General features: G+C 37.2%; 1 protein-coding gene across 1 annotated transcript in view; it reads left to right on the top strand.

Moving 5' to 3' along the window:
- rimbp2b (RIMS binding protein 2b) overlaps positions 1-26,513 on the top strand; it is a 175,290-nt gene that overhangs the window by 114,054 nt on the left and 34,723 nt on the right. The window contains exons 9-18 of the mRNA XM_077224507.1: positions 1,650-1,754; positions 4,373-4,423; positions 4,975-4,995; positions 6,421-6,462; positions 6,721-6,931; positions 8,047-8,216; positions 10,385-10,464; positions 13,072-13,181; positions 13,803-14,708; positions 14,846-14,905. Coding sequence (XP_077080622.1) covers positions 1,650-1,754; positions 4,373-4,423; positions 4,975-4,995; positions 6,421-6,462; positions 6,721-6,931; positions 8,047-8,216; positions 10,385-10,464; positions 13,072-13,181; positions 13,803-14,708; positions 14,846-14,905 — 1,756 coding nt within the window. The remainder of the gene's footprint in view (positions 1-1,649; positions 1,755-4,372; positions 4,424-4,974; positions 4,996-6,420; positions 6,463-6,720; positions 6,932-8,046; positions 8,217-10,384; positions 10,465-13,071; positions 13,182-13,802; positions 14,709-14,845; positions 14,906-26,513) is intronic.

Below are 26,513 nucleotides of genomic sequence, written 5' to 3'. Positions count from 1 at the left end.
CAGTAATCTGCGCTGATTGAACATGCTGTGTTGTTTGCACACACCCTTTCATGTACAGACCCTTAAGAGCCTTTATTGATCATGCAAAGCTCCGTGGCTGTGCTTTGTCTGGCTGATTGACATGATGCTTCACTTCTGTTTTTGATTTACCTGAAGGGGTGAAGCAAATGACAAAACCTGATTGATGATGACATTTTGCTCTTGTTTTCAGTGCTTAAAGGGATAGTTTGCCCAAAAATGAAGATTCTGTCATAATTTACTCCCCCTCATGTCATTTCAAACCCATATGCTGTTTTTTTTTGTGTGAGTTTTCTACAGTCATATGATACCTTTGCTTGATGAACAGGCTGAAATTTAGTTGCTATTCACTCAAAATAATTCGAAACAGCCTATAGTTTTAGAATGACTTTATTTTTGGATGTACCATTCCTTGACTGTTCTTTAGGTTTTAGAAGACAACAAATAAGTGTACATATTCTCAAGGTTTTAACAAAGTAAGGGGCCATTCACAGAATGTGTTTTTGCATTCAAAGTCAGCATGGACGGAAGTTTCGATAGTCTTTTCTTCCCTATATTGTGACGTATACATCTGAGTGAAACTCCTTCTCGTAGGGCCGGACTTGATTTTGTCCATCGGGAATTGATTGGATTGGATTGATTGTATGGTTGTGGTTTTCTATTGATGTGATGTCATGTGAGTGACAGGTTGTCCCGCCCTCATGCTATTAAACACATCATCAGAGAAGAGATGTCCCTGCAAGAGGGGAGGGGAAGTTTAAAGATTGCGAGGGCACATGAATTACCAAAATACAATAAATACTGCAATATTCCATACTAATTTTGAATTTTCCATTTTGATTTAATGGTGACTTTATAAATGCAAACGCAAGGCCAATGGAATAAAATAAAAACCCAACGTTTAGAGACGCTTTTTAGAAAAGGTTAACTTCTTGAAACGTGAGTGCCACATTTTTATGAGATCATCAAGCGCAGTCAAACATGCATGTTTACATACTGTAGAAAACCTGTGCAGTGGAATGCAGAAACTCGAACAATGTGAATGGCCCTTAATTCTGAGTTGATGTGCTCAAGTAAGACAGAAATCTTAGCGTTTAGCTCAGATACTACAGGATTAGAAGGGATTTCTGTCTTTGCTGCTCCTGGAGACTGATAAAAAGAGGGTCTGTAGATCAGTGCAGGGACTCTTTGTTGAGTGTTAACAGCAGCTAACAGCTCTGTGACCTAAAACGTTTTTAATGGAATTATTTCACCCAAAAATGAAGATTTTAGTATTATCCATCTAACGCAGTTCCAAATCCATACTGTTTGACTGAATGCGTGTATTACAAGAAGTAGTTATATAACGGCATGTCCAAGCTGTTTTACAATAAAAAGTCAATGATTTCACGGCTGTCCCTGGTCCCCATTTGATTGCATGGAAAAAAGCAGTTTGGACATTCTTCTTAATATCTCCTTTTGTGCTCCACTCAATAAATTATGTCAACTTGAGGGTGAGTAAATGATCACTGAGTTTTCTTTATTGGGTGAACTATCCCTTCAACGATGATTGATGGTTGCTCTCATTCTGTCTGTGTTCATCCTTTGCTGAGTTTCCTCTCACCTCCTGCTCTTTCTTCTCTCTTTCCCAGCATATGCGAGAGGCTGCAGAGAGGAGGCAGCAGCTAGAATTAGAGCATGAACAAGCCTTGGCCGTCCTCAGTGCCAAGCAGCAGGAGATTGACCTTCTGCAGAAGGTAAGAGGTCAGGGTTTCCAAACACGCCATACCATAGGATCGAGCTCAAGCACAGACTACAGTGTAAAAGACCTTGTGTCATGCTTAAGGCTTCTGGTGTCTGATTAAACACATTGACTAAACTCATTAATCGAGACTGGATTCTGGAGATAAACTGTTTTACATGGTTTCAGTCTGGTCAAAGATGGTTTAGATGGTCAATCAGCTGGTGGGTTTTTGTCAGATGATTTTGGATTGGAAATAGGGTATTTCTTTAATAATGGGCTGTATGTGTGTCTTAATTTATTTGAAATAATTTGCCTTATATATACTTTTTTTTTTTTACAATAACATGACTGGAAAATGAACTTTGTTTTGCTAAGGTTGATTTCATAGAATTATATGTATCCTTAAATAAATACAGTTAAATAGTATTTTCAAACATTTTGGATCATTTGACAAAATTACAGCTTGTTTGGGGGGATAAAAAAACATTTGTCCCATAAATAAGATTTAAATGGGTTATTTATGCTCTTTGTTTAGATTTTAACATTTAGAAATGTGTACCATATTTAGGGCCGAGCACTGATGGTGTGAGGACCCTATTGGAATTGCTCCTTTTTTATAACGGATTTTCACAATTTAAGATAGAAACTAGCTAGGACATTACAAATTTTTACATCTAAGATATTTTGAAAAGATTAGTGATTAAGCATGGTAAAAAAAAGTTTTTGAGATTTGAGTTTTAATGTGCCTTTCATATGATAAAAAGATAGTAGTTAGTTTTAATTAAAAATCAACCCCCATGACACAAATTTGCCTAAAGTTGAAGAAACACCCAATATTAAAATCTAGCTGTCAAAGTGCTCATAATGAAGAGAGATGTTTAATGAAAATGTGTTTCAGCATTTTCATGTAACTTGCTGATATATTCCACTTATTTCTCGTTTGAATGGAGAGAAAAGTGCTGCTGTCTCACCGCCCAGAGTAAATTACTCTCTAATGAAACGGCAGAGCAGGTGATCAAATCTGACATTTTCTCCAGAATGCGAGAACATTGTCACCCGCTGAAACGTTTGAGTTATTGTCTGTCTTTATTGAATGGAGCACCGTGATTACAGAGGAGAATAAACAAAGAGGAAATGACACACACACATACTCATCAGAAGTCAAGAGATTAGAACGCAGTTCTGTTGTTCTAAAGGTCTATCTCCATAAGTTTTTCTGAAAACAGATGTTCTTCTATTCATGTGGAACTGAAGGCTGTTTTGCACAGCTGCTGAGAAGTTACAATAAATGACCTGTAGATTTGAAAATCATGCTTTCCCCGTTATGGTTGAATCACGGAAGCTACACCAGTTACTTTTGCCAAGAGATCTATTTATTATTTTATACATGTATCAGACAGAGAAAAACAGGCATAGCAGAAATTCTCAGTTCCCCATTTCTCTATTCCCTCACCCCATCATGTCAGCTGTAATGGTTTCTCTATGTTTCTCCCTCCTCACCCCCTCATGCCTTTATGTTTCTCTGTGTTTCTCCTCCCTCACCCCCATCATGCCTCTACGTTTCTCTGGGGTGGTACAGTAAGGATTGAGCTTATATACACCACTGAGGGATTTACAACTTTCTTGTAAGGTAGCAAAACATGTTGCTTATGTTTAAAAATGGAACGTATATCTAATGCTTACACATGGCACAGTCCACTTTCCATATTAAGAAACTTCCCTTCAGTGTATACATTTGTGGTACATTGCATCAGTTGAAAAACATTCCATACCTTGTAAAGAATCAACACATACTTGTATGCTAAATATAGCTCACCCCATATCTCAGCTCAGCACACATGTACAACATACTCTGACTTCACAAAATACATTATGAAAAATTATGAAAATGAATAAAGAAAAATAATGCTATAAAATAACATTAAACAGTAAAATGTTTGTCTTCATGATCCTACAATGCACTGTGTCGTCTGTGTTGCCTACAGCTTATTCAACCAAACCTGGTACTAGAATTTTTAAGAATATGTTCAGATTTATGCATTTCAAGTATATGACAAATTTCCATCAAACTGAACTAATTAAATTATATTATGAATAATGAATGAATGCATTTCATAACAATGTTTTAAAATAAGTATTATAAGAATACTTGTATTATAAGAAAACTAAAATAATTGGTTTTAAACTAAACGATTTGGTAAAAGGCAAAGCAACTACATTTGCTTTGCCTATAATTAAAGACATTAATATGTCTAGCAAAGTTAAAGAAATTTAAATAAATGTAATTAAAACCATTTGTTTAAATATACATTTTGCCAGAAGTTTTTTTTTCCCCCTGAGTGTATGAACATGTTTACTAGATTAATTCCAAATATTTCTATATTTACAAATAAAAAATACTTTATATTCAGTTCTTTAGCCTATTTGTGTTATATGTCAAAAAGCAATACTAAATACCTTTAAAAATGCAAATCTGAGATTTGGAGCAGCTTGCAAAATATGGGCTGATCTGCCAGTACAGAGAGATGTGGGAACATATAGGAATATTTCTGGCCGTGACTTTTATTAAGAGCATGTCAGTGACTGATTTGGTATTAATGGTGTTATATATTATTTTTGTGTTGTTGATAGGCTCAGGTTGAGGCTAAGAAGGAACATGAAGGTGCCGTCCATCTGTTAGAGGTGAGTAACGATGTCTACTCATGAATGTTAGTGCATGTGTATGTGAGTGTGCATATAAGCATGAATTCTAAATCTTATCTTGGCTGACCTTTAAAGTACAGCACATTCCACATGCGTCATCATGTATTTTCTCATATTAGCCAAAACTCTTGCTACCAAATGAATCACATCTTAGCTAACACCTTTTTATCTTGAGTTATTCAGACAAATTTATCAAATAAACTAATAAAGTAAGTTCTTGTGTACATATCTTCGCTGATTAGTTTCATTATTTAATGTTTTAAACTAATGTAGCCTACATCTCTTTGATGCACATTTTATGATTTATTTTCCATATTTTGCCTTGTTCTTTTCATTCATTGCTGCCATTAATTGGCAATTAAGGGGAAATGGGGGGAGGGGGGAAAAGCACTCATGTTGGGTTTTTGTGACTTCTGAAACTGAAGAAATGCTTGTGTGTAACTGTGATTTGTTTGGTTTCTTACATCTCTTGTCACTATGTTACTGGTCTTTTTTGTTTTTGTTTTTGTTTTTGTTTGTTGCATATACAGAATCACTTGGACAGCATGCAGGTATTTTCGAGTTACTTTTCTTCAAAGTTCTCCCTCCCCGTGTGACTCATTGGGGTAGTTCCTGTCTACTCGTTTAGCTGTCCTGTCAATTACTACTCATATCCATGATTGATCTGTAAACATTTGATCAATATCTTTGATCTATATCGCCATAGATCAAAATATTGAACCATTTTATGAGAAACCATCAAACTTCATAGTCATTTTATATATACCTGACAAAAGTTGTTTGTGTTTTATAAATGTTTAAGGTATAAAAACAGGTCACGTTTTGCACGCTTTTGTCTTCAATGCCAACAACTGTTTTTTAAAGCATTTTTTAAACAAAATATACATACATATTTATATATACACACACACACACACATATATATATATATATATACATACATACACATAATAGTATTAATAACAGTATATAATGTTGCTAATAATTAAATTATAATTAAGTTAAATTGTTTTTAATGTAAAAAAAATGAAAACTATTTTAACAATATATGTATAAAATGGTGTACATAATATAAATATCAATATAAAATGAAATATAAAAAAAATATGATTATATTTAAATATTTTAATGAATTGTTTGTTACTGCTATTTGAAATGTTTTTGTAAGATGTATGTAAAATGGGTGGTGGCATATACTTGTCATCCAAATAGATAATTAACTAATCACAAACTCTACCATCTTTAGCAAAGGGTAAAAAATTGTCTTCCACTGTAGATTTTTTTTAAAACCAGATTGTTTGAAACCATCCAGCTGTACCCTCATTCCTCTTAAAAGGCAGTTTTTATTCAATTTTTTTGATAGTACAGATGCTTAACAAGAGATCAATGAAAATGAGGGCAGCCTCTGTAGTTGAGGGCATATTCATGAAAGTAAGTTTGTTCTCAGTGGTTAAAGTATCTCATTCACTGCCTGATCGTTTCTGCTCTTCCTGTGTTGAGATGCATGTATGCTGAACTTGTGCTGAATGCTGTTAGCGCCTCATGGATATGTGCGTTTGCAGAGCAGATCAGCAAAAATAAACATGACTGATGGATTGCAGGACGTGTCATGTCTACCTTCCACCACCCTCCTTTAATTTTCTTGCCCAAAAAGTCCTGCTTAGTGATTTATGTGGACTTGTAACTGTGCATAAACATATTGCACAAGACAAGTTACAGTTCCATGTTGACATGATTAAAATGCAAACTCACACCTCTAATGCAGTTAATAGTATTGATGTACAAGTATTCATGTGAGTTTCGTCAAATCATCAGGCATAAACAGCTTTTACTGTTATTTTGGCATGTGTGGTACCCTCCTCCATGTAATATTACTTCCCATTGCTATCTTCATGACCAAAAAAGAGATTTGTTGTACAATAACAGCTGAACATAGATTGACTCCTGTCTTTGTTTGATTCTGTTGGTGTCTGAAGCTGAGAAGTGTCCTTCGCACTAAGAACACAATGCGATTTTTGGTAGGAAAAACCTCCTTTTAGATGTGGGCCATTCTTGTAGTATTGTAGGTTGCTTACCACAGCTGGTAGAGTTCGTTGGCTCCATTCATTAGCTTTGTTCGGTTAGTTAATGTGAAGTGCAGATGTTAACTATTGTAAATGTCACTGCTGCTAGAATCTTGCTTTTTATTACAGACCAGACCAATTTGGTCTCTGTACAGGTTTTTAACGCTAGCCTTTCTCTTTTCCTTTTCTTTCCATCCCTCTTTTTCTTTCCAGGCTAAAGTGAGAGAACTGGAGGAAAAATGCCGGACACAGAGTGAGCAGTTTAACCTGCTGTCAAAAGAGTTGGAGAAGTTCAGGTTGCAAGCTGGGAAGTTAGACATCCTGAGCAGCAGTCAGCTCACAGGGAGCGACTCTCCCGGTTCACCCACCAAACCCCTCACCCTCTCCCAGCTCCTCAACGGCCTCTCTGCCCCCTCCGGGAAAGGTACTGGATGCACTCTGAAGAAGATCATGTGTTGACACTTCCTGAAATAGTTAACTGAGTAATGTAGCAAGTAACATGGTATGTTTTCTTTTGTGCTGAAAATCCGTAGATCCATTCATTCTAATTAATATACAAAATAGTAGATACATAAATTACAAGGACCTCAACATAATTAGAATATTTTGGGCATCTTTGTCTTTGTGTTATAAAATCTATTTGCATCTGCAAACAAATAATGTTCTCAAAACTAACTTATTTTAGTCATGTTTTTCTCTTTGACAACCAGATAGTGGCTTGTTAAAAATATATCGATATACAGTATATCAATACATCAATTATTTTTTTTTTATAATTTTGAAGCTGATTTATTTGTTTAAAATAAATGGCATTTGGTTTTAAGTTTTGCCACTTTTTTAAAATACTTTTATTCAGCAAGAATGCATTAAATTGATCAAAAGTGGAAGTAAAGACGTTTATAATGTTACGAAAGATTTCTATTTTAAATAAATGCTGTTTAAAAACAAAAAATCACAAAATATTAAGCAGCAACTCTTTGCAACATTGATAATAATAAGGAATGTTTCTTGAGCACCAAGTCAGCATATTAGAATGATTTTTCAAGGATCACTGGAGTAACAGTGATCCTTGAACAGTGATCACAGTGGATAACAGTGATCCTTTGACACTGGAGTAATGATGCTGAAAATTTAGCTTTCCCATCGCAGGAATAAATTACATTTTAAAATATTTTAAAATAGAAAACAGTTCTTTTGAATTGAATTAATATTTCAGTAGTTCTTACTGTATTTTTGATCAAATGAATGCAGCCTTGCTGATCATAAGAGTCTTCTTTTAAAAACATTTTCGACCCCAAACTTTTGAACAGTACTGTATAGTTTCTGTAAGGGATTGATTGATTATAGTTCACTTCATATTTGTTTATCTTCAGTTTGCCATCTTTTATCCCTTACCTTTCCAATTAGAGCTTATGAAACAATATCTAATGCTGAAAAATCTGAAGGCTGAAAAAATCAACAGCAGTGATGATGTGCTGAGATGGGGCTGTACAAAGGAATGAAGTAATCAGTCACTTTTGTGTGTGTGTGTGTGTGAAGGTAATGAGGATTCAATGAGTAAGATCTCAGAGCTCATTCGGCCTCTGCAGATGACTGAGGGGGAGAAGGTAGAGCTCCTGTCTGTTAAACCCACCTTCCTGTCACGAAGCACCCCCTCCAGCCCACGACGGGCCTTCCTCTCAGAGGTGCGGCCCGTCATCGCCACTGCTGTGAGTATCTCAAACAAACCAACCAATCAGTGTTAGTTCATTTTACCTTTAATGTTAACCCTTCACACTTTCATTTTAGTTGAATCTTTTAAACTGAAAGTTAAATATATAGAAAGAAGTGCGGTTCTACAGAATAAAATAGTTTAGATTAACATTTTTTCTGAATGAAATACCGGTGCTTACAAAGCCAGCACAAAAGCAGTGTCATGAACTGGATTATTTTATAATGTTTCCTGGGGTGCCCTTATAATGTTAGTATGATTTTTACATTAAAAAAAAATCATAATCTACAAATAAAAGGCATTTTTCCAAGCCTTATTTTAGCCTCTGATTTGAACGCTCTGTTTGAAGGGGCGTGTCTGCTGTGAGACTTCAGTGTAAACTCCCACTGCTGTGATTGGCTGACATGTTTGCATATGAAATAGCTACTGGAATTACAAGTGGAACTCTCTCGAAATCTTTTACTATGTTTTTACTATTACAGCTATCATGATTAAAGAATCGTGAAAACTTATGTTGTATTCCCATCACATGAAAGGTTGCAGTGATGAGCACTGAGCAGAGGACATACAGTCTGTTGATCGCGTGAATGAAGAGATCTAATTATGGCAACGCAATTTCTGCACTTTCACGAATGCTTTCACCAAATAACAATGCAAACACGATGTAAATACAGTTAGAGCTTCGTTATAAATTGTAACAGCATCATTGATTACATAACATTTTGGCAAGTGTCCAGATAAACTCCCGCTGTGTGATTGACAGCTTGGGCGATTGGAAAGAGCATTCTTTGATTGCTTTCTGTATGTAATTTAATCACAGTTTAAATAAGATTATTTTCATCCTACTAAGAGAAACGACGTGAAGTTGATCCTTTAGTCACCGGCTTGATTTACTGATGCATAAACAGTATTGAACGATTTTGAGAGATAATCTGTCTGAACTTGAATAATTATACATCAGAAATCACTGATCACAGATCAGGCATTAGAATAAACATGATTACTTACATGTGCAAGCACACTTGGCAATACAGCTCTTTCTGATTCTGATTCTGATTCTGACATGTTTGGGGCGTTGCTGGCAGATCCATATCGTAAAAGTCTGCACTGAAATTTACCAAATAATCCACAGTAAAATGAATAATGCACTGCTGAGACATTCACATTGGTCTTTCGCTGCTGTGTGACGTCATAAGTCACCACTTTTTAGATCCTGTCGTTTTCTGGCCTTAGTTTCAATAAATGCAGTTTTTGGAATAACAAGGAAGTTTTGAAACTTACAGGGTATTTTTTATAGTTTGAACGAACTCTTAACTGTCAAAGATAAAGGAAAATTTGAATTATCAGTTCATGACCCCTTAATAGGTTTTAGACTTTTGTTCTGTGTGTAAAGTAAATGCAAGAATTAGAAGCGAAAAAGTCAGCTATAGATGGCTAAAAGATGCCAGAAAGAAAAAAATTCCAGATAAATGCAAGAAAGAAGTCTAATAGCAATTCAGTATGCGAATATTACAATGATTTAACCCCTTCATTTTGAAAGGCAACAACGCAAATCAATGGAGAATTTTCACAACATTTTTTTTTTTATAATTTACAATTTGACTTAAATTTATTATCAAGTTAAAATTTATAAAACACTGAAATTGTCTACAAAATAAAGTTTGTATAGAGTCTAATAAATAGAATAGAATAGAATAGAATATAACATATAAAAACCCAACAGAGAAAAGTAGATTCTAGTAGTGTGCCGTACCACAGTGATTTGGTCATTATGAGAATAATTACAGTATACATTGACAGACTGTGTGTGTGTGAGAGAGAAATTGTGTGTGGGTGTGAATAGTCCAATCTGTCTGCTCAGACTGTGCTCTGCTGGCGCTATTGGCTTAATCGCCCACATTATCAGATTGCACACGAGAATTTGTTCTCAATTAATTCAGATTTCAGTTTTTGCCTAAAAAATTATCAAAAATCAAAACGTGAAAACCATGTATTCTCTTTACAACCCATTGATTTGTCATTGACATTCTTAAGTTTTGTTCACACTGCACACAATCAGATCTGGTTTTCAAATCCAATCTCGAGGTCTAGGAGTTTCAGTGGCTTAGCAATCCATGCCCTGGGCCCATATGCAAGAATTATTTTTATGTCCCCTTTTTCTTTTAGATGGATAAAGAGCCCGGCTCGTCCCCCAGGTCTAAGTCCAGATACACAGGCAAAGTGAGACTGTGTGTTGCCCGTTACAAGTAAGTGGATCCACTACAGCTGTTGTAACATGTTACCATACGTTACAATTGGACGTTTGCAGTAATAATAGGTTATAGTATGTCATTAGCTGTAATGATTTGTTATATCATGCCATTAGCTGTAATCATTAGGTATAGAATAGTGTTAGTGACTGTATCAAGTCTGTGTTAAGTACAAGTTAAGTACATCAACAACATCTGTGCACACAATCAATTACCGTACAGAAAAGAATTTTGATTATCTACCAAGCACAGCAGATTAACATTTAAAATACACGGTAATACAAGCATAGAAAAGATTTACCAAAAATACAAGCTTCACATTTTTGCTTTAAACCTTTCAGCCAGCTTGCCCATTGGCTCCACTAGCACCACCAGATGGTTTTTACAAAAATAATGAAAAATAATGTTTCAAACAAGTTGCACTCCACTATATCAAGCTGGCCGGGATGCCCGGACAAACCAAGCAATGTTTTGTACTGTAGCTGCCACAGAGCTACAGTGCTTAACATTTCAGGGTAATTAACCTACCAATTGCTTAGTTACTGTATATAAGCATTTTCCACTAATAGTTTACCATCAAAACATATACATTTCTCCTTTAGGTTTGATTTAATCTAGAATATACCATACAAAATAAGGTTTAATAAAAGGTTGTTTTTTTTAAAATCATGAATGAATCCAGTGTTGCCAGATCTCGCGAGACAAATAAGCAACCAGGCCCGTGAAAACAAGCCCAAAACAAGCGACTTTTTCTCATAGACAGTAAAAGAGCTTTTTTTACGGAGCCCCCCTAGGTTCCGGGAAGAGAAAAATAAATAAACTGTGTGCACGGTTTTACAATCCGTGGGGATGGATAGTTTTAAACTGTGGGTACAGATTGTCAATATACATCCATGTGGACAGATTGGTAAACTGTTCGCAGTTTTGTAAAACTGTGCATACGGTACCGTTTATTTTTCTTCAGTAATGAAGCTTGGCTGTCCGTCTAGTGAAAAATGTTGGTACTACGCCCAAATAAATTGTAACTGAAAGCTCATTTTTGAGATGTCAACCTAAAATTTGGAACACAACTTCTTCAGATTTTTGGCTTACATTTTCTTGCAATTTTAGAGTAAAATATGTTTTGTAATATATATATATATATATATATATATATATATATATATATATATATATATATTTTATATAAAATATAAATAATGATATTTTTACATTGTTCATTTTCATTAACTCAAACTTGTAAAACTTTTTTTCTGTTTCTGTTTCACTTTCATAATTTCACAATACTTTACTTCAACAATAATCTGGCAAATGTCTTCTTTAAAACAAGACCAACCATAGGTCTATATTCCAAAGCATTCTTGAATTACAACCATTTAAGTTTGGATAGTGATTTTTATGTCTATGCGAAAAAAGGGGGAGTGACAGTTAAACGGTTAAACGATATTAAACTATAATATCTATATCTATAATATCTAAAATATAATTAATATATAAAAATTCTCCTACAGTCCAGTCACCATCAGTCGCGACGGTCGTGACTCGCACGTATTTTCATTTAAACGTCACTCACTGACGTTTTCCTAACCAGAAAAAAAAAAACGATTGCCCTGCTCTGCCTCTGATTGGCTAGTACTCATTGCCATCTGGGTAAGAGCCAAATAGAAGCAGGATGTGGGTGGGAAAAAACTCTGTGTATAGAGAGCCTAAGTCCCTCCCCTCTGCTTCCGGCTCATGGGACCTTATTTCGGAAAAAAATTTGTATGGTAGTCAATGGCGAGAGACAACTTATCTTTTTATTCCATCTGAACTGTGCCCTCAATTACACATATGATGTTTGTCAATTTATAAGATAATTATGAAAGTCAAGAAAGTCACAGTTTGTCATAAAACATAAGAGTAACATTTCGTTTTATGTGAAAATCACTCAATGAACTACATCGCACTATTTACGTCACCAAGCTCATGTGTGTGCAGTCTGGTACAAAACACACAGGCATTACGGCGTAACGTTACGATTATAACGTTAGACTATAGAAAAAATGACAGACGTTAGCTTCAGTAAAGTTAGCTTCATTCATTGAGTGAAAAGGTAAGACGTCACATGCGCGCCTTTTGGGTTTGTAGTCTTTGTAATTACGTATTTTCACAGTCTTATACCTCAACAGTTTTACATCAAACTGCGACTTTCTTGACTTTAAAATGTATCTTTTAAATTGACAAACATCATATGTGTAATTCAGGGCACAATTCAAACGGGATCCAAATATTTTTTGTCTCTCGCCATTGACTACCATACAATATTTTTCCGAAATGAGGTCCCATGGTGGTCCACCGGAAGGGGAGGGACTTAGGATCTCTATGGGGGGGGGCAGCGGGAACAGGCAAGACAAACTCCTACGTTTAAATAACATATAGAAAATATCTGCTTGACAACGAGGTGGGAACAAGCCCAAATAAGCAACTACACTTTAGAAACAATCCCAAAAAAAAACGCGACCCGCGACTACCAATATTTGTAAGCGACTTTACAGAAAAACAAGCCCAAAGTCGCTTAAAATAAGCGGACTTGGCAACACTGAATACAGCGTTTCCTCTGTGCAGTTATAACCCTTACGATGGCCCCAATGAGCATCCTGAAGCAGAGCTCCCCCTGGTGGCTGGGAAGTACCTGTATGTTTATGGGACCATGGATGAGGACGGCTTCTATGAAGGTATGTCATAATACAAGACTACTTCAGAGTGGTTATATACTATCATTCAAAAGTTTGAGGTAAATAAGATTTTTTTAAGAAAGAAAGTCTCTTCAAGGTATTCTGCTCAACGAGGTTGCATTTATTTGATCAAATAAAGTATGAAATATAATTACAATTTAAAATAACTGTTTTCTATTTGAATAAAATGCAATTTATTCCTGTGAAGGCAAAGCTTAATTTTCTCTAGTCATTTCTTTAGTCTTAGGTGTCACATGATAAGTTCAAAAAGTAACAAAATAGAAGCCATTTGTAACACTTAATGGCTTTACTGTCACCTTTACTGTCTTCAATTAAATGCATACTTGCTGAATAAAAGTATAAATTTCTTGAATTGAAAAAAAATCTTACTGACCCCAAACTTTTAAATAGTAGTGTTCAACTGCTGCTGTTTTCTGAGTGTGAACAATATACTGTAGTGTAAGCAGTCAAAATTGTTAAAGATCCTATGAAGACATTGACAACTGCAGTTTTCTTTTTCATGTTGACATATTTCCTAATAACAATATCTTTTTGTAGCATGAATAGTCTTTTCTCCCTCATGCTCTTTTTCACCACTCAATGCCCTTTTCTGCACTTCAGGGGAGTTGTTGGATGGACAGCAGGGTCTCGTTCCCTCCAACTTTGTGGACTTTGTCCAGGATGAGGATCTTCCCTCCATTCCTCTCTTAGACCGCATCAAGGAACCGTCCTACCTCAACCACAGCCCCCCCTCCATGCCGAGCAGCGCCGTGAGCACGCTCAGCACGCTGCTCTCGGACAGGCTGGATGCCCTGGGCTCGGGTACCGGGACGGGCACCAGCAGCAGCAGTGGGGTGAGCAGCTTGGGCATGAGCATTGGGCTGGGCATGGACTTTCTGGGACCCTGCAGCAACGGCACAGGCACGCTGGACGTGAACATAGATGAGATCGGAGAAGACATCGTGCCTTACCCCCGCCGCATTACCTTGATCAAACAGCTGGCCAAGAGTGTCATTATAAGCTGGGAGCCTCCAGTGGTTTTGCCTGGGTGGACACCCATCAGTGGCTACAACGTGCTGGTTGATCAGGAGGTGCGCATGAGCGTGCCCTTCGGCGGCCGCACCAAGTCTTTGATCGAGAAGCTGAACCTGGCTTCCTGTACTCACCGTATCTCCATCCAGAGCATGACAGAGCGGGGGCTCTCCGATCCGCTGCGCTGCACACTGCTGGTGGGGAAAGATGTGGTGGTTGCACCCTATTACCTTCGTGTGGAGAACATCACACAAGTTTCGGCTGAACTCACCTGGATGCCGAGCAACAGTAACTACAGCCACATGATCTTCCTGAATGATGGGGAGTATGATGTAGTGAAGCCTGGAGGGTACAAATACCACTTCTACAACCTGAAGCCCATGACTGTGTATAAGATACGGGTGGTGGCCCGACCCCATCAGATGCCCTGGCAGCTTCCCCTTGATCAGAGGGAGAAGAAGGAGGTCTCGGTGGAGTTCTGCACACAGCCAGCCGGTGAGTCAGCTAACATTGAGTGCACTCTCTGCATGTTCATTTCTTATTGCTAAGTGATATTACATCTTATTACTAGCGCTGTTAATCGATTGAAACATTCAATCAGATTAATTGCATAACATTTCGTTGCGCCGCAGATCGCCATGCGTTCTTGCAAAAACGTGAAGTTGACACTTCAAGATTGAATTGCTTCAATGGTAGGCACATTTCTTATTACAGAGTTTACATACAAGTAAGGGGTCATGATTAATTGCGTTGTTGTTGTTGTTGTTTTTTTCTATTAAATATATAGACATTATATAATTGTAATATGATGTAAGATGCAATTAATATACAGTTAATTATTTATTATATAATATTTAAAAATAATAAATATATTGATAAATATTAATTATTATTTTATTAAGAAATTAATACTTTTATTCAGCAAGGATGCATTCAGAAGATAAACAGTAAATACATTTATAATGTTACAAAAGATTTCTGTTTCAAATAAATGCTGTTCTTTTGAATGAAGCCTGAAAAACCGTCTCAAGGTTTCCACAAAAAGATTCACATTTATAATAATAAGGTGTTTAAGATAAAATAATAAGATAAAATGTTTCTTATGCACCAAGTCAGCATGTTAGAATGATTTCTAAAGGATCATGTGACACTGAAGACTGGAGTAATGATGCTGAAAATTCAGCCTTACCATCACAGGAATAAATTACATTTTAAAATATATTCAAATATAAAACAGTTTTTTAAAGAATAATATTTCACAATATTACTGATTTACTATGTTATTGATCAAATAAATGCAGCCTTGGTGATCATATGAGATATCTTGCGATCACATTACAAAATCTTACTGACCCATAACTTTTTATTTTAACTTAACTTATTTGCTACTAACCTTGTTTTTTTTAAAATACTCATCCTATTCTGAATGAATAATGAGAATACCTGGATTTTTACAGTACATTTTTATCAAGAATTTTTCTCAAAACTTGTCACCACCATGCCAGGGTGTTATTTGTGGTTGCTAGGCTGTTGCTAAGTGCTTTCTGCCTTGTTCTGATTCTGAGTGGTTGTTAGTACAAAAGCAGTGCCGTGTCTATGGTGTTGTGAAGTTGTTGCTAGCAGTTTTTTAAAGTGTTTGGGGTGGTTGAACTTGCTATCCAATTACCGGTAATCCAACTGATCCTTGAAGGTGTCGAATTAGTTAAGGCTATTTATGGTGACCTAAATCTAAAATTTGCAAAAAATTTCCTGCTCCATACTTTTAAATACTTTTGTACCCCTATATTTTTTTGCAAAACTTCTATTTATTTATTTCCAGGCCACAAAACATCTGCAATACCTTGTTTTTAGGGTATATCTCAAGAATTTGGATTACTGATGCATCAAAATGAGCACAATGTTGGACCATACCCAACAAAATTTTTTAAAATCTCACATTTTGATCATGACAGGGACTAAAATTGACAGAAAGCCTAATCAAGGCTTATGTTTTCAGATCAAAATACATTGAATTAGTATCCTTGGTAAATTTTACGAATGTAATTAATCCCACAATACCACCCATGCAGTGCTTATTTTGAGCCGGATCCTGGTCCGTTAAATGTCAAATTTTAGTTTTTAGTTTCAGTATTTGTTTTTAAACAATCTGACATTAGCAAGTGCATTACATGGTGACAGTGCGTGTACACGTGTGAGACAAAGCAAGCATGAGTTTATGTAGATGTATTTGGAGGTTATGTTTTGCTATTGGCCCTCAACATATACATTTTTGACCAATCAGCTTTCTTAAGTTCAAAATCACTCTCATTGATTGTTGCTTACTGCTTATTGTTTTACCCACGGTCAGGGCTGGACTGGGGCTAAAAATCGGCCCGGGCATTTTGGCCCAGACTGGCCCACTACATATAAACGATCTTTTCACGCCCCTGAATATGTATACCAACTCCTATTAAAACCACTAATGCCATGTAGCCTAATGAGTGAGTAGGAATGAGTAAGAGTTAATAGATGAAATAACTACTAATTGTAAAATACAATCGAACTACTCCGGAATAATGAATCCTAAAACAAGCTATAAGCTGCATTGGCATAGCAATACCAGTGTTTGACACAGGATTTTTGGTACATCTGTGGTGGGTGGACCTCTGTCTCCTTAGGGGGGTTTGGGGGAGAAAAATGTGTGCTTTTTAATGTTAAATTCATCAATCTTGTGCACTTTGAGAGTTCAAAATTAAGAGCACCAACCCATAATCAGTGTGGAAATTGAACAAAGAAAAAAAACTATTTTAGTTGTGATATAGTGTCTGTCTACATTGCACTACTACATAATAATAGTTATAATATTAATTCCATGACAGTAATAGCCATATATTGTAAAACAAATGCACTGAAAAATACTATTTGTACTAATTTCTATGCTTGAAAGAGATAAACACATAATCTTTTATTTTGGCGGAAAACATGGTTTACAAACGCGTCTCATTACAATTCTAGTAAAATGCGTAATCGTCAACTATGCCGATGTGTAAATAATGCGTACCTGGGTGATGGGTTCCAACACTCATCGCCTCAGTGTTCTGAAAGTAGCCTAGTTCTGCTTACCACAGTTCTCTACACTCACTCATTCTCTCCTGATCCTCCTCAATATCCTCATCAGACACTTGATGGTCCAGTTTCTTTCTTTACCCTATTTCTCTGCACATTCCTTGCGTTTCTTCTCCATCTCTGACTATTTTGACAGATACACACTGACACTGCACGCTCGCTCAGAGCCCAAAGGGGGATTGGTTTAAAGATGTGATTGGACCAGCCCAGTGCCAATCAAGAAAAGAACCAATGGGCCGCTGATCTACGCGTTTCATGGGCCGGTCTTTGAAAAAAAAAAAACCTATGCTGACTTTTTTTGTCCAATGCATTACACCAGCACAAAGATCCCAGCCCCGCCAATTAAGCAAAACTAAACGAATGGGCCGCCGATGTACGAGTCTTATGGGCCGTTAGACAAAATTTTTTTTTTTTTTAAAGAATGATCTGTATCGGCCCAAAAAGCACGTCGGCCCACCGGGAAAGGGCCCGGTATGCCCGATGGCCAGTCCAGCCCTGCCCACGGTGAGCAGCGGAAAGTTCGGAGAGAGTGTATATACCTGACTAATTATTTTAATAAAAATAAGTTAATTTCTTCAAAATGTCAAAAAGACAGTCAAGCATATATAAAATTTTTATATCAACGATTAAAGCTGGTGGTGTTTGTGGTTAAAAGAGCCCTGGACAACACTAATACTAATCAGGATAGCGGGAGACAAACAACGGGAGTTAGTTCAGAAATTGATGTAATGAATGAGGCAACAACGTTGTCGGTGAGAGAATGATATTTGGTCTCAATGTATACAGAATACGTGGCGGAATAAGGTGTAGGGCCAGGCAGAAACTTGTGAATGATGCTTTTATAGTTGTGCCTTCACAGTTTAGTGACGTCATGTTCCGGGAAAACTAAAGTTGTATGGTCAGTTTGGTCACAGCACTTTAATTGTTGTTTTGGTTCCGACAATTATTCATTTACAAATTAATCACTGCACCTACATCTAGAAATGTTTCACTTTTTTCCAACTTTTAAGGGCCAATTATGAAAATATCTGTGTACTCTGAGCAGACTCTGATAAAATTGGACTGGAGGGAACACGTTTGTCTTTGTATCTACCAATTCCTATGAGACCAGCCATCATAATCCTTGTCCAATTATATTCTCATCCAAATATTTTGAAGATGGTGCTTCCTCAGAGAATATCATATAAGTTGTCAATCGTATGTGGGAGTTCCTCATGTGTCAGATAACAGTTAACATTAGGGGTGTAACCTTGATGTTTGCTATGCTGTTTCTGTTCATCAATTCACCCTGCTAAAGGAGACTGAGAGTTTAGTGCTCCATAATGAGCCTCCTACCCTAGAGAGACTGTAGACAAGCACAAGCTGCCTTCATTAAAAGAACCCTATGGCATGTTAGCGAAAAAAAAAAAAACGAAGAGCTGTCGGCTCTGGTTTTCACAGAACTATTACGCAAACGTCTACCTGAGATTTTGATCAACCGAGTTGCGTTTTGCTTTTCTTCATCTCTCCACGCTGTTCCCAGAGGACCCTGAACATGCCTTGTTTTTAAGCTTTGGAGTACAGACGAATGAGAGCAGAGGAAATGAATGAATGCGTGATGAATGGAAATGGGACGAGCGTTTGCCGCAGTAGGGAAGCGGAGCGACTGAAGATGAAAAGAGGAAGAATCAGAGAGGATTTGAGAAAGGCGAGGGCGGAGGGGGATAACAGGGGGATGCCCAGTATTCTGCTTCTGAGGGAGTCCTCGCTTGCTCCTTCTTTACTGTCTCCCACATTATTTCACACTGGCTCACACACTCACAGACGTATACACGCTCGTTGTAATGCCAAAAAGCAGAGCAGACATGCATATGAGGATGCTTTCAGTGCCAGCTCATTTTTTCCCCTCCGATCCTGAGTGTGACAGCCATTATCCAGGGAGGAAATGAAAGGCCGTCAGCATTATTATGGCGGTCTCCTGCTGTGCCGTGGCTCTCAGCAAAGCCTCTGATCATTAACAGTTCCAGATTTTATTGGTATAGAATGTTAATTAATGCCTATGTTCTGTTTGGTGTTGAGAGACCTGAAGACCTATTTAATATCTCATAAGTCACTCTTCATATGGTTGATACTCCATGACTTATTCTAGTCTTACAAGTGTTTCCCCTACCATTGTTTTGGGGGGGTGGCCCGCAGTTCAGTACACATGAAATCAAATCGCGATATACATTCACCTAAAGGATTATTAGGAACACCTGTTGAATTACTCATTAATGCAATTATCTAATCAACCAATCACATGGCAGTTGCTTCAATGCATTTAGGGATGTGGTCCTGGTCAAGACAATCTCCTGAACTCCAAAATGAATGTCAGAATGGGAAAGAAAGGTGATTTAAGCAATTTTGAGCGTGGCATGGTTGTTGGTACCAGACGGGCCAGTCTGAGTATTTGACAATCTGCTCAGTCACTGGGATTTTCACGCACAACCATTTTTAGGGTTTAAAAAGAATGGTGTGAAAAGGGAAAAACATCCAGTATGCAGCAGTCCTGTGGGCGAAAATGCCTTGTTGATGCTAGAGGTCAGAGGAGAACGGGCTGACTGATTCAAGCTGATAGAAGAGCAAATTTGACAGAAATAACAACTCGTTATAACCGAGGTATGTAGCAAAGCATTTGTGAAGCCACAACACGCACAACCTTGAGGCGGATGGGCTACAACAGCAGAAGACCCCACCGGGTACCACTCATCTCCACTACAAATAGGAAAAAGAGGCTAAAATTTGCAAGAGCTCACAAAAATTGGACAATTGAAGACTGGAAAAATGTTGCTTGGTCTGATGAGTCTCGATTTCTGTTGAGACATTCAGATGGTAGAGTCAGAATTTGGGTTAAACAGAATGAGAACATGGATCCATCATGCCTTGTTACCACTGTGCAGGCTGGTGGTGGTGGTGTAATGGTGTGGGGGATGTTTTCTTGGCACACTTTAGGCCCCTTAGTGCCAATTGGGCATCGTTTAAATGCCACGGCCTACCTGAGCATTGTTTCTGACCATGTCCATCCCTTTATAGCCACCATGTACCCATCCTCTGATGGCTACTTCCAGCAGGATAATGCACCATCTCACAAAGCTCGAATCATTTCAAATTGGTTTCTTGAACATGACAATGAGTTCACTGTACTAAAATGGCCCCCACAGTCACCAGATCTCAACCCAATAGTGCATCTTTGGGATGTGGTGGAAGAGGAGCTTCGTGCCCTGGATGTGCATCCCACAAATCTCCATCAACTGCAAGATGCTATCCTATCAATATGGGCCAACATTTCTAAAGAATGCTTTCAGCACCTTGTTGAATCAGTGCCACGTAGAATTAAGGCAGTTCTGAAGGCGAAAGGGAGTCAAACACAGTATTAGTATGGTGTTCCTAATAATCCTTTACGGTGAGTGTATACTAGTGTGTGTGAATATTAAACCGCAAAAGAACTATTTAAATACGAATCCTGCATGTTCTGTGTTTATGAATGGTGTAGCCGACTTGCAGTCTTATTTACCACACACACACACACACTGAAGTACGTGTGACGCTCGCGCTGTTTTTTGCCTATATGAAGACACGAATGCATGAACTTCATCTCCAGACTCTAGATCCGCTCTGAAAGTCACTTCGTGAGCATTTAACTGTTCATTTGAGAAAAACTATCATCATGTCATAAACACACAGAAACTCAAAGGTCTTCACGGCAATCCGTCAAATTAAAAGTTCGGTTTAACTTGACAGAAATATATTACTGTTGTATAGTAGAATTTAGATGTCTCAATGTAATAAAAAAGTCACTATTTTATTAATAAAATACTATTTGTAAGTGAATAATAAACACTAAAACAAATAAATTATCATCCAAACTTTATTTTTTATGGAATAATAAATAAAATTCTTCCATGTTTTAATTTTAACATTAAAGCTCAAAGTTTGTTTAATTTCATATGATTAAAAGAAATTAAATGAATGTTTTATGTCTTCAATTGATTATCAGAAAAAAAACAGACAGAATTAGAATTGAAATTAAATTGAAAAAAAAAATCATAGATTTTTTAAAAAAAATGTTGTATAAGTTTAATGAGTCATAATACATGATTTCAATTAATTAGACATGCTTTTTGATTACAAAAAATTACCTTTTTCGTGGTCTACTCCCCCTGAAAAAAATCCTATGGGAAACAGTCTTATGTGGACTGATTATGAGAACTTGATACACTCTTAACTAACAATGCTGTACTACTAATGTTTGAGTTCTTCTCATATACTGCAGATATGGTTAATGTGCTAAGATTAATAATCATCTTTTTGTTTGATGTCTCTTCACTGTAGAGCTAAACTTTTTTTTTATTGAATTTTTCCAATTGTTCAGCTGACCTCAGACACAACATCGCTAGAATGGTTACCAGCCACATTTCTGAAGTTTGTATTTACACTACCGTTCAAAAGTCTTTATTGTTTATATAAGAAGTCACTTGTCTGCTCTCTTTTCTTAATTTGCTTTGGCAGCAGGCTAAATAAAGCCTCAGAAAAGGTCGTAGACAGAAATCAGGGTCAAACTCACTTTACTGGAGACCAATTTGTGAAACTGCAACACAAATGAACAAAGAAATTGAAAAAATACTATCTGTTACAAAGTTAGTCACTTCACATGGCTCAAAACAGTATTTAAGATGCAGTCAAATGTAAGATCCATATAAATCACCTTTACCCAACATAGCGATGTAAGAGATGAATAAACAATCTAGCATCACAATTATGTGCCTCGAGTTACATTTAGCGTGTCACATGTAAATAGTTCTTAAACATATGCATAACTTTGCATAAAATTCACATAATCATATTACTGCATAAATAAACCTTTTAAAGTTACAGATTGTGCTTTCGGGATGGACGTAGATGTACATCTGCACAATGAGCTCTGAAATCCAAATGGCTGATGTATTACTCAAAGTGACAGATCTTAAAATGACCACGAGGTGTCAGTACTGACAAAATAAACTATAATATTTCTAGGGCCAGGATACTCACCGAGGCTGCATTTATTTTATTAAAAAGAAAACAAACATTAAAAACAGTAATATTGTGAAATAATATTACAATTTAAAATAACTGTTTTGTACTTTAATATATTTTTAAATGTAATTTATTCCTGTGATATTAAGGCGGACTTTTCAGCAGGCATTACGTCTTCAGTGTCAAATGATCCTTCAGAAAACATTTTAATATGACGATTTGGTGCTCAATGAACTTTTATAATTATTATCAACCTGTGATACATTTCAGGATTCTTCAATAAATGAAAAGTTTAAAAGAATACTATTTATTTGAAAGAAATCTTTTGTAGCATTGTTAATGTCTTTTCTGTCACTTTTGATCAATTTAAAGCATTTCTGCTAAATAAAAAAATATACATTTCTTTTACTACTAATACCAATACTACTTACCCTAAACTTTTGAACGGTAGTGTATCTTCATCAAATAAGCATGTTGAGTCAATGAATATTTGCCAGTGTTAATTAAGCTATAAATTCTATAAAACCACCTAACATGAGGTGCTTTCCACCCTTCGTATTGTGAACACCAAAGCACAGTCTTCAGCATTGTGGTTACTGTGTGTTTAAGTATTTACATTGTGGTTGGTGTGGTACAATTTACTGTACCTTATAAAGTAAAAACATTTTATAATTGTCCTTTAATTTTAATAGCTTTCATTTTGCAGTGTTACCTTCAATAAAATTTAAAGGAATTTGTTAAAACCCAGTTTAGTTTCAATATATCAGAAGTGGGTATGTGCAAACCAGCTTTATAGTTTTAAAGAACATGAAGACGATGCAAAGAAATCATGCTTTTAAAGTGTGAAAAGAATGTGTTTTTCTCACACAATGCCTATCTCTGATGTATTTTTATTATTATTATTATTATTGATGCTTTTAATTGATATAGAACGTTAATTAAGGGAAGTTCACTAATGATGGAGCGGTCCTGCTCGCAGATTATCGAATTTCTAGCACAGTGGAGTGTATGCCTCGGGACATCTTGATGTCTTGAGATAAATGAACCTTCGGTCTAGTCTAGTGCGTAGTGTGTTCCCCACCTACAGACTGTGTAATATACACAGGGCAATGTAAACCCATCTGCGGGCTTCCCTGTTGACTACCAGCGCAAGCTTTTATTACGTGATGCCCATCTTCAGGCATTTAGCCGTGCAGGGGTAGCCTCAAATGAAGGCCTGATCAGATAAAGGCAGCCTTTGAGCTGTTTTCAATTACAGAGCATTGATCCAGGGCCTCTGGATCAGCTTCACAAATTACATGATCCACTTTTAGCTCCACTGTCTTTCCACAGGCTCTCAGTCATGCCCCCTGACGTCTCTGGACCGATCGGCGCTCCGAGCGCCCCGTGGGCTCTGATCAGTGAGGGGTGGTCATTGATTAAGCGCTCCCCGATGATCTGTCATGTGGTGGGCAGAGAAGTGATCATTGTGGATTAGTGTGATTCCAACCTACCTGCTCTCTGACATCAGGATGGCTTCTCTTAATTGATTGTTTAAGTGAGAGCTTGTCACTGGGAAACCATATACAGTTTAATTAGTGTTTTAGTAGACCAGAACTGTGATGGCATTTAACACAATGAAATGCTGTTAAACTATTTTTACATAATAGCATTAAAATAATAGCTTTGTATGAGGAAAGCTCTTAAATCTTCTTCACACTTGTCTGTGCACAAAGATGGCGCCATTATTTACACGCGTATCAAGAAAAAGTGGTGAGGATGGTGAGTCTTTCTATCGAGTTGTCCTGATGGGCTGCATGCAAAGATTTAGATGATTTATATGAGCCAGTTCTTTTTAGCGAATCAAAATATATACTGTGCAACCAGAGTTGTCTGATTCATGAGCAAATGATTCTTATGATCCGGTTCCTTTTATCACAGACAGAGTAGCCAGATCCATAAGCAAATGACTCTTATGAACTAGTACATTTTAGCGAATCAAAAATAATATACTACAGGGTGGACCAGAGTAGCTGGATTCACAAGTAAATGATTCTTATGAGCCTTTTTTTTTCCAAAAATATACAGTGTGAACAGAGTCTCAAATTCAAAAGCAAATGATTCTTATGAGGTGGTTCTTTTTATCAAATCAAAAACACACAGCATGACCAGAGCAACTGGATTCACAATTGACCTGTGGCTAAGCCACGCCCCCTCCACTCACTCGGACAAACAGTCAACATTTGGTTACAGGCGCTATGGCAGCTGTCACAGCAGGAGACATTTCACAGGAGGCTATTGATGATTTTTGGAGACAGAAAGATTTTATAGATATATATTTTGGTAGAAAGTTGTCTAAAATATTGTGCTTTAATATGTAATTAATGGTTCATGATCAAATTAAATATGTACAGGTCTAAGTTGCATACGTTTCCAGGACGAGCCTTTTTACCATCTTTACCAAGAGTACCTCTACGTAAAGTTTGGTGCTACAGTATTTACATGAATCATTCAGCACAACATTGCTAACATTTGTTATCTCGGTTATTTACAGATATGTTAATGAAGCTAAGTGACATGATGTAGGCTACAACGCAGCTAGAAGCTAACGTTAAAGTTTTCTAATGTTAGGCTAACGTTACGTTAGAGATGTAAAAGATAACGTTCAAATAATTTGTTGACTTATCTTAGAACAGATGTAGACATCCTTGTTTAATTTATCCACTTTAGTTGGTGTTGTGGTCTACCATAACTTAATCCAGACAATTATCTCGGTTGAGATGTGGCTAGGGAAAGGGTAAAAAATACACACCGTCGCCGTTGCATGTACTCCATGCACACCGTTTGACCATTTTAAAGGGTCACTCCACCCATTTGCATTAAGATTTCCATTTTTAGAAATCCAGTCATACTACTGAATGGTCGTGCAACACTCTTTCATTTTCCCCTGAGACGAGAGAAATCCTCTATTTACCTTTTTCACTTCCTCCTACAATGACCCAAAAATCGTCATTTTACGTAATTGTAGGAGGAAGTGTAAAAGGGAGGGATTTATGTGAAGACTACAAGCCCTAGTTCCCACCCTTTCAAACCCGCCCATAGGGGGTTGGACCTAATGCGCTAACAGACCTATCAGATCAGTGCCAGTGCGTTTGATTTCACCGGAAGAAACTTTTTGAAAATATGGACGAAGGTACTGAATACGCAGACGGATGCATTATGGAGGATCTGGATTTTGACGTAGTTATGGTAGAAACGGATGTTCGTGGCTACCTTTATGAGCCACAGTATAGCGAAGAGCAGCTGAGGGCTATGGAGGAACCGGAGGCGGCTGAAGCTGCTGCCACCACGGCCGATGCAGAGGATCTGCCTGCCGCGGATGAGGAGCCCGCAATGGCTCGAGCTGGGGCAGATTGGTGGTGCCTGTGCTCTCACTGTGCGCCAATGGACACAGAACAAGAGTCTGTCTGCTGCCGAGAATTCCAGCGGTGCTACGGAATCGGAGGATGACACGGACGTGTGTGTTGTTGCTCACCCGACTTTCGCACCCCATATGGATAGCGGCGTCCTGGAGACCTTCTTTAGAATACCTAAGTTCAACTGGCAACGTCAGCCAAAGCCTACAGGGTCAAATGGTCGTCTTTCTGTAAAGTAAGTTTATTTTCATTTTGTTAACACGCTAACGTGGCAGGTTCATTGCACAAATATCTTGCAGTTCAGCTAGCTACTGTAGTGGGAGTGGTCTGCGGAGCTGAGCATTGCAATGCACTATGGGGATTGTTGTCTACAATCCACAAGCACTAAAAAGTCATTTTCTGCCTTTTATCGGCCAAGAAGGTCCCAAATTAGAAATTTATGATACTATTCTACTACATATATGACCCACTTTCAATACATATTCATGTCTCCACCGGTGGAATGACCCTTTAAACTTAAAAGGACAAGAAAAAACATATAAAAACGAATGAAACCTGACTAACTGCAATGCATTTCAATGGACGAGGAAGCAGAGAATGTCCGAGTGTATGGGATAGCTATTCGCACTGTGATTGGCTCATCGCGTTTGGGGGCGTGGCTTAGCCATAGGTCAATTCATGTAGAGGATGCAGCTCTAACAAACCTTTCAAAGAAATGCTGAAAAAATAAAGTTCAACCATCTTACTTCAGCATTAAAAAAAACAA

This window comes from Siphateles boraxobius, unplaced genomic scaffold, assembly GCF_051911475.1.
Source record: "Siphateles boraxobius isolate OS27281-9 unplaced genomic scaffold, OSU_SipBor_1 9, whole genome shotgun sequence".
Lineage (NCBI taxonomy): Eukaryota > Metazoa > Chordata > Actinopteri > Cypriniformes > Leuciscidae > Siphateles > Siphateles boraxobius.
Note: the sequence above shows the minus strand (reverse complement) of the source record. Positions and strands in the feature narration are given on the sequence as shown.